Source organism: Lipotes vexillifer, unplaced genomic scaffold (genome assembly GCF_000442215.2).
Source record: "Lipotes vexillifer unplaced genomic scaffold, Lipotes_vexillifer_v1.1 scaffold1882, whole genome shotgun sequence".
NCBI lineage: Eukaryota > Metazoa > Chordata > Mammalia > Artiodactyla > Lipotidae > Lipotes > Lipotes vexillifer.
Window position 1 is genome coordinate 254,937 of NW_006790422.1, and position 10,191 is coordinate 265,127.

Here is a 10,191-nt window from a genome sequence, read left to right on the forward strand (position 1 = left end):
AGAAAATATAATTTTCTTTTCTAGGACAGCTCCTTTCCAATAATATCTTAAAAAGCATTAGACATGAAACCAAATATTCATCATTAAATTTCTGATTCTAACGACAGCATGGCACAAAGGCATACTGAAAATATTTTATTTGAAAAATGCTTTGAAGAAATATAATTGGTTTGGCAATGATTATCAAGTGCTATATCCATTTTTATTAATAAACAGTAACAATCATCTCTTACAAACTTAGGGAAATATAAAGAGGCTAAATAAAGTATACATATTTAGAATTACGTTGAAGTCTATGTAATTGTCAATGATTGACTATTTTAAAAATAATTTTATTACATACAATTTGACCAATATTTATGTTATCCGCCTCTACAGTATCTATATTGTGGATATGCAAACTTTCCTTTATAGCTTATAAAGATACTTTCTAGGAAATGTTTTTTTCTATTATGAAGATATTCTCAACAACCAAATAACTTCAATAAATTTTGTGTAATTAGATGAAGTTTATGCTATAAGCATGATTTCCTAAAATAATAACTAAAGCCTGTAAACAATACAGTAAGTATTGGTTTTAGCAACCAAGGTAGTCACTGTTAATATGCTCATTTTATTGGTAAACAATATTAGATTCTTGTACATACACAAAATCACCAGTTAATTGAATGGGGTATTAACTTTACTCTTAATTTTCTTGGCCATGAGGACCAGGATTAAATATCTGAAAATGTGATCATGAAATAAAATATAACCTTACTTTTTAGAATTTAATAATAATAACATGTGATGATAATATGCATTCTTGACTGTTACTAATTCAAATCCTAAAATTTAACCAATTTCACACTCTTCAATCTATTGATCTTCTGAATGAGTATAAAATGTTTTAAAAATCAGTTATTTTGAATTCTATTTCTTTTATTCCTCTTTGTGGATGTCTTTGTCAATGCAAGGATGAAGTTTAAAAATTAGTGAATTTTTTTAAATGGCAGGGATGAGATTGAAGGAACAAAGAGGAATAAACCATAAACGGTATACTTGGACGCTAGGTATTTGAGAGTCAGAGGTGTTTACCTCAGAAACACCTCTTACTTTCTCTAACTGTTTCATAGCTGAAATCTTTATGTGTGGCATCAAAGAGAGGGAGCTTATATCAGAACCTGTTAATGTAGTACCATACCTCATGATATTGCAAACTGGGAGACATAATTTTGAGAGATGGCTATTGCGTCAGAACATGATACATCTGAGATCTATTTGGAATGAGGGCATTTTGATTAGAAAAGCCAGCTGCACCTAATAAAGTTTAAAATGGTGACAAGTGGAAGTAAGACACCTACGGATTCTGTCCGAGGAGCTCTCAGTCCGCGCTGGGGAGCTGGACACGCTGCTGCTGCGGTGTGATGATGGGTGGCTGCCAGGCCTTCGGCCCTCCTCCAGGGAGGGGGCAGGCGAGGGGCTGTCGGGAACACGCTCCTACACCACCATGGTTGGGGGGTGAGGAGGGGGGAGAAAAGAGGTAAATACATTGGACCTTTGCTTAAGGAATGTTGATTTTTCTTAATTCTATAGATACGTGAAGACAAACACATTTTTTCATCAACATCTAACTGGATTAAACGACACCTTTTATCTTGAGGAAAGTCAAAGTAAGGAAAGACTAGAAAGGAAAATGGTTCTATAAGTGAACATCGCTGTAGTAATGGCAAATGTCAATGCCTTCTTTGGATAAAAAGAGAGGTCAAAAAAGACATCCAGTTTAGAACCATTAGACAACAAGGGATTAACAGAACAAAGCAGGTTTTAATTCTAGACAATTATCAATTTAAAAAAATCTTTAAATAAATTATATTGCTTCAGCAAGTGTCTAGGATCATTTAACACACAGATTATCACCATGACATCATCATAATAATACCGGAGGCATTGTTAACACCTATTTCATTATGGGGCTGCTCTGGATATACTTAGTCACATTTTAAGGCATCATGGAAATCTATTATTATTTAACATTTGAACAATTTTCTTTGATTCTAATAATTTTCAGCCTCCTAGCTCCAATGCAACCACACAAATATATTAGGGAAAATTCATGAAATATGTATTAGTTGTATCCCAGGGAAACCTGGTATCATGTTTCCTGATACTGTTCTATGTTAACACTCAGGTCCCACTCCATACCTTCCCCTTTAAATCTTGCACCTTCCCTATGAGACCAGTGTGCAAATGTATTGTATAACTGTCTCCAATGAGCTATTATAAATAGAGTTACTGATTAGGAAATAAGATACTCATTTGTTAACATTTTCTTCGAGCCACAAGATGTTTATTCCTTCAGCTATCAACACACACAGGCCTTGAAGAACAGTCTTTTCAATAATTCATAAATATTTGGAAGTGTACAAATAAACTGATACATGATACATAATAAATAATAAGTAAATTATTCCTGATTAGAGTGCAAAGATGCAAATATGAAAAAAAGCAGACTTTTTAAAAGAAAAAGTTCTAAAATGGAATCGGCCTGTAGGAGGCTGTTTTCAAAATATTAAAGGCTAATGTAATATGGAAGACAGACAAGGCTTTGTACTAACAGAGAAAGAGGGTAATGTATGTCTTCAATCTCAAAAGTTCCTTTAAGCCTTGTGATGGGTTTCAATTCTACTTTGAATTAGAATCACCTGGGAAGTTCTTCAACATGCCTATGCCTGGGCTTTACTCCTCAAGATTCTGGCTTACTGAGGGTCATGAGTTGAATTGTGTCCCTCCAGAATGATTGAAGTCCTGACCCCCAATACCTATGAATGTGAGCATTTGGAAATAGGGTCTTTGCAGATGAAATTAGTTACAATGAGGTCATATTAAAGTAGGATGGGCTCTTCATCCAACATGACAGATGTCTTCACAAGAGGACATTGTGAAGATATGGGAAAAATGTGAAAGATGGGAAAATTGTGAAGAGGGAAAAATGTCATGTGAAGATGAGGTAGAGATCTGAGCTCTGCAGCTGCAAGCCAAGGATTGCTAAGGATTGCCAGCCACCATCCAAAACTATGGAGATGCAAGGAAGGATTCTACCTAGAATTTCAGAGGGAGCATGGTACTGCTGACATCTTGCTTTTGACTCCAGAAATGTGAGGGTATAAATTTCTGTTGTTTTAAGCCACCCAGTTTGTTGTACTTTCTTACAGCGGTCTTATAAACTGAGTCTGAAGGGGGGCCCAGAAGCCAGTATTTTATAATGCTCTCCAGGCGATTTTAATGTATATCCAAGACTCAGCACCACTTGTTTCATACCCTTTTAATTTTTCAGTCCTACACATTGTCAACAAACATCTTCAACAGAGGTTCTATTCTTGAGGATCATGACAAAAAAAATGAAAGTAACCCTCAAGATAGCCAAGCCCTCTTCCAAAATCCATACATAAAACTGTTTCTCAATATATATTCCATAAAATAAAAAATAGTCCCAAAAGAAACTTTACAACAAATAATTTGCCAGGTCAAACAATATTGTACCAAAAGGAAAAAAGAAAAAAGTCAACTAAATTCTACTCTCAAAAGTTGCAAGACGTATTTTTAAACTCTATGTCTCAACATGCAAAATGAACACAATATTAGTTATTTTTTCCACAATAAATAAATCAAACAAGCTATGCTTCTAAATGGTCTAAGTTCTTTAGTTCACATGGCAAACAAATGACCTACATTTCTAAAAAACAAACACATATACGATTTAAAAGAGCGGAGAATCCACATCTGGATGCCAAAAGTTACTTCCTATCTTCTAATTATAATTTAAAAGCAGCTGGGATTATAAATCTTTCTTTCTTCTTAACATTCACCCCTACCTTAAACTATGAAGCAGCTTCAAACTGTACATTTATTATGTGTTCAGTTTGATGAGTTTTGTCGAGATCTAGACTGTTTCCATAACCCCAGAAAGATTTCTCATGCCCCTTCCCAGCCTATTCCTCCTAGCCCCAGAAGCAACGTCTTTCTGAATTCTATCACCAGGGAGTAGTTTGGCTGGTTCTAGAATTTCATAAAAATGGACTCATATAGTACATACTTTTTATGTCTGGTTTTTTTTACACAACAAAATGTTTTTTAGATTCATTCAGGTTATCGCATGTATTAATAGTTTATCTTTTTTACTTTTTAATATATTCAATTGCACAAATATCCCACAATTTTTAATTAAAAAATAAGGCAATAAAGTTCACATCAAGTCTTTGCAATCACAAATCAAAGGATAATCTTGGCTTCTGTGCAGCATTCAAAGGCTGGAGTTTGTATCATTTTTGGAATATCTGTGCATTTATTATAGAGTATGGATTTATAAAACTGTATAGAACTCCTTTTTAGTCTGTATAAATGTATTAATAAGCCATGCTATAGTTAACTGCATACATGACCAGATACACACGATATAGAGTCTAACCTTGATTTCTCGAAATTCTGATAAAGAGGTACATAAGTTTGCTAAGCTTTAAAGCTAATTCCTAATACATCTAATTCTTAACACTTGGATTATGCAGAAACACATGGTATATATTTAGGAAACAACATTATTATATTTTTATATAAATAAAATTTTCTAAATTAGCCATTCTATTTTCTCCAAAAGTCATTCAATCAACGTTTATCCATCAATACATTTTAATATTCCTCTTAATAATTATGTAAGTGATCATATTTTCAGTGGCATGTGTTTAGCCAAACAGAGGTAAAGTGCAATCTTGAAATAAATCAATCCCTCTAAAATCATTTTGCAAGTCTGAGTTTCCTGTCATAATAGATTTCTCAGTGGCACTAATGGAAAGCATGAAAAACTGATTTTTTCCTGAGATATTTAACTCATAAAATACGTAAATATTTAATGCACAAAACTCTAGTAACAATGATTGTGCCATTGAACAATTATTTATTTATTTTCCACATAAGTATAACAATTTTTTCATTAGTCAATTTTATTTAACTGTAAAAGTTTTCCTTGATGATTCTTTTCATTCATACATTATTCACTTATTCACTTATACATTCATAACACTCTAAAGGTCACATAATAAACTAAGTCAAAAATAAGCTAGATTAAAATCTTAATGTAAAATAATATTAAATCATAATTTAAGGCTTAGGAAACATAGGTGAAATTGTAGTATTTATTTTAGCTTTAGCTTATTTTTACTTTAATTATATTTTTTGTCTAAGAACAAAGGATACAGACAATATTTAACACTTTTACTTAAAGAAATATTTTAATTTATGCAAATTTTTATGCTTTAGAAGCTTAAGTATTTAATTGAAACTTTCTATAAACGGAGACACAACATATTCAGTCATTTCACTTAATGTATAATTTCAATCTTTGGAACATGATGTATTGTTCTTTGAAGAATTTCATTAAAGTAAAATCCATTGAGCAAGTAAGATTTGAATACATTGTTGCACAATAAATTAATTTATTTCAACAGCTTAATTCTTTTATCATATTTATATGCTTGCCTTTCCAGAGTATGCTATAAGATGGAGAATAATAGAGACAGTAAAGAATTGCTTAGGAGAGAATCTCATAATTATTACTGAAACAAAATAGATAATGAGTTTTATTCAGACATAATAAGAAAGAAGCAGTTCAATGTCTATAGGGAAACTATGTAAACTGGATTTATCATTTCATTTGTGTGAGACCCTTTAACCTCCAAGATGGCCCTGAAGTAGGACAAAGAGGAAGAATATTTAATTTAATACTTCAACACACTGCTTTATAGTCCTGCATCATAACTCCACCAATCAATAAAACACAATCTTTTGCAGTGTTCCATCTTTATAAAACTAGCCACAATAATAAATGAAAATGTAAGAGGAATACACTCTCACTGAAAAAAAAAAGGTCATACTAATAAACTAATGGTATCAGAATAACAATAAAGGAAAAGCTGCATTTATTGCCTCTGGGTAGAACAAGAAGTATTGGTCTCTACCACAATTCAGAATCAAAGGTGGAATTTAAAACAATGAATTCTAAAATTCTAAAATAAAAAGGAGTTTGGGATTAACATATACACACTACTATATATAAAATAGATAACCAACAAGGACCTACTATATAGCACAGGGAACCATACTCAATATTTTGTAATAACCTATAAGGAAAAAGAATCTGAAAAAGAAAATATATATCTAGCTGAATATATACATATATACATATATAGCTGAATTACTTTGCTGTACAACCAAAGCTAACACAACATTGTAAATCAACTGTACTTCAATAAAAAAATAAATTAAATAAAAATTAAATAAAACATACAAAATGTTCAGTATTACACACGTGATTAATTAAACACTAAAAAATGTATTGTGTCTGCTGCCTCATCTCCACCACAAAATGCATTATATTTTATCAATTTAAAATATTTTCTTAGAGTAAGATTAAATAATCACAACTCATTTCTCTAAATGGGTTATTTCATTTAGCTTTACTTTATATTGCTCTCTTTAATTATCTTCATTTTCATCTCTTTATCAGTTAGCAATTCCCTTATTGAGTATGTTATAGAAGTGGGGAGAAGATATTCTAATGTTAAATTTATCTTAATACAACTTTTATCTTATGAAATTGAAGTTGACTAGCACTTTATAAAACCTAAACTCCTGAGCTTTAACACAACTCGGACTTCATTCGTTCAGAGAATATTTACTAAACACTTAATATATGCCAGTGTTCTAGGCTCTGGTTACATGTAAGTAAACAAAACTGACAAAACTCCTTTCCCTAATGGAGCATATATCATCAGCTAGTAAATACTGTTAGTGAAATCCAGAATCATACACACTGATTGTGACACCCATATTCTCTCATTCTGGGAAAGTGAACAGAAAGGATAAATAATAGGATGGGGATTCTGGGTTCAGGAAAATGTTAAAAAGTACTTCTGGAAGACATAAACAAACCTAGTATACTTGCATCTGGTAGAATATCTGGTAGTCACCATCAAAACTCCTTAACTCAGAGTTCTAAATTGAGGCTTCAAGGGATATTTACAAGAAATTTACAAGAAATACTCAATTTTGCTAAATGGGAAAGTGGTAAGACCCATGAGTGTAATCATATACAACCTCATTTTATTCTCCTACTGTCTCTTCAAACTTATTCAGTGTTGGTAGGGAACTATATTTTTCCCACATCTGTATGAAAATTCAGGCAGCCTAGTAACTTTACAGATTCTTATTTGGTAATATAAGCTCCTACAGTTACCTTGAGCAGCAAAAGCCAGTCTTGACTCAGAAGTTATACCTCAGGCTTATGTAATAATAAATACTATTATCTTAATTAAAAGAGAAGTCCCTCCTTTTCTATAGTCAAGTAGAATAGAGGGAGGAGAGCAAGGAAGAAATGGTAAGTTCTGATTTGGCCAGCACTGCCATCAATTGGCATCACTCTGTTCGTGCCAAATGTTTAAAGCCAACTTTTTATCTAGTTAAGGCACTGTGTATGTTCTTAGTGGCCACCACCTCTATGAACTGCTTACAGTTCCTTGATGGGTCTAATTCATCTCTATGTTACTCTGTCCTCTGAATTTCTGGCGTAAGTGTATCTGGATGCTTGATTCAAGTTGATCTGGGGGCAAGAGTACTTCATAGATGGTGGTGTATGCTTTCACTGGAAGTGCATAATGTCTTTTTGGTTGCATTTTATGATGCCAGCCACCACTGATAATCATAGCCCAGATTCATCACTTCATTAGGATGTGCAATTTGATGAATTAGAAACATATCATTCCATACTCATTTATTTGCAATATATCATTCCATACTCATTTATTTATATGAACAGAAAGTTTCTCTCGTGCATCATTGTGTTATCCTGAGGGACAGTCTGTATGGGAAAGACAGGAAAATGCTTGATTCCACCCCTTTATCCTTTATTTAAACCCTTATTTGTCCTTTAAAATAATCAATTCCCTAGAATTCTCCAAAGGAGAATTGTATTATATTTAGTATTATTATAAACTCATGGATCTAAATATGTCTTATATTTCAATACACTGATGTATGGCATCCTTAGTGGTAGTTGTGTTTTAATACTTCCTTTTTCTTGTTAGCATTCTCTTTTCATATTTCATATCAATACCCAAATAAACATTAAGAGAGCAGACTTAACTGTTTCTCTAAATACAAGTAAAATTTAGACGAAATAGTTTTTTTGCAAAAAAAAAGGTTTAAAAGTGATGCATACATCTAGAGTTATTTATGGTTGTCCCAAGATAAACTATTCTGTACCCCAAAGCAAACATGAGGTAAATGACATTGCTGTAAGATTTTTTAATCTACTTCAAGAATCTGGTTACTCTGGTTCTAGTTTTTATAATCTTTAAACATTTTGAACTTCACGAAAGTAAAGTCCTATTTACTGATATAGTATTTTAGGGACCTGTTTTGAAAAAAAAGTATTAGAGAATGGAAAATGTATACATTGTATTTAAAATTTTTTTCAATGTTTAATTCTTTAAATGAGAATGTCATAAACAATCTCTATTTCTCTCTCTCTCTCTCACATACACACACACACACACACACACACACACACACACACACACACACAACAGCAGATTGGCAGAGAAAATTAACAAATTTAAGTCATATTCCCTGTTCTCAGAAAAATGCTGTAATGTGGCATGTAAGGAAAGATTATTCAGTAATGTAGAATAATATGAATGTTGCCAAATTTCTCAAAAACAATTCCATATTATCACTAAAGAAAAGTGAAATCTGGAAAAAAAATGTATTTAAAAGTCTGCTTTGTATACTACTGAACTAGCAAACCCACCAAAAGCAAAATACACTACTTTTGTTAGGTGAAAAGGGTTGAACAAGAAAAAGACAGTGAGAGAGACAGAGAGAGAGGTCTTAATATATAATTGCAACTATATTTCAAAAGCCTGACACAGATTCCCTATAAAATTCTAGAACTTATTTTTAAACAGATGATTGTGAATACTTGGGGGGGAAATAAACCAGTGATAATATGAAGATAATGTCACTGTAGAAAGACTTCTAATGATTTTATAAATACTAATTTACTCATTATGACAACCTGATGAGGTAGTAATGATATAATCCCCATTCTATGGAAAAGGAAACAAAGACAGGGATATTAAGTGACTTTTACAAGGTCATAAGACTAGGAGATGGCAGAGCTGGAATATAAACCCAGGAAGTCTTCCTCCAGAATCCATGTTTTAAACCACTAAAATATGTTGTCTTGCTTCTTTTAAATTTTCTTTTTGTTTCAGAAAGAACCATTTTTTAAAAATCCTTATGATATCATTGTGAATTTATTAAATAAAAGTGAGAAAAATATTGATTCATTCAGGGGGATTTGGGGTTACTTGATGAATGATTCCCAAAGAGAATCAATTAGTAGAACATTTCAGCCTATTAGGAAATCTCTAACGACAAGAGGAATTGATCTCTTGATTTATACTGTTTATTTTCCTCAGTGATTTAAAGTAATACAATCCTTTTACAATTTGGAAATGATACAAAGATGGTATAAATAGCTAATATGATAGTTTGGAGTATTAACACTCAAGAATATCTAAAGAGCCTAAATCAATAGACTGGAAAATAAAAAAAATAATATGGATAAATGCAAATTCCTAATACAAATAAAAGATAAAGAATTGGCTTAGTAGAATTTCATGTCAAAAATGCATGAGATTTACCGAGTCACACATTCAACTAGCAAAAATAGTTATGAACTATGACTAAATTTATAAACTATTGTCCAAATTGAGGTTTATGTTAGTTCTGGTCTCTTCACTGGTTGGTTCACTTCTAGAGTATTATGCAGGAGAGGGGTAGTGAGGAGGGGGCTTATTTAAGAAAAGGAAGGTCAACCAAGAGGCTTGATGAAAAATTGTCAGAAGAAATTAGAATTTTTGTCTGGAAAAAAGAAACACCACAGGTACTATAGCAGAGGATTTAAATATTTAAATGGTTAGAACACAGAAGAATTAGTAGACATTTTTCCAAGAAAATAAAGTTAAGGTAGAATCTATTGAGAGGAAAATTTTAATTTGATAAATTAATACCTTCATCACTCTTACATTTGCTGAAAATAGAATAGGCCTTCTATAAAATAGATATATAAAAATGGGTAAAGAGGATGCAGGAATG

At 32.0% G+C, this 10,191-nt stretch overlaps 1 protein-coding gene across 1 annotated transcript in view; it reads right to left on the bottom strand.

Moving 5' to 3' along the window:
• Window positions 1-10,191, bottom strand: part of LOC103077018 (dachshund homolog 1-like) — a 325,804-nt gene that overhangs the window by 124,131 nt on the left and 191,482 nt on the right. The window contains 1 exon segment of the mRNA XM_082931307.1: window positions 1,344-1,479. Within this exon segment, the coding sequence (XP_082787433.1) occupies window positions 1,344-1,479 (136 nt within the window).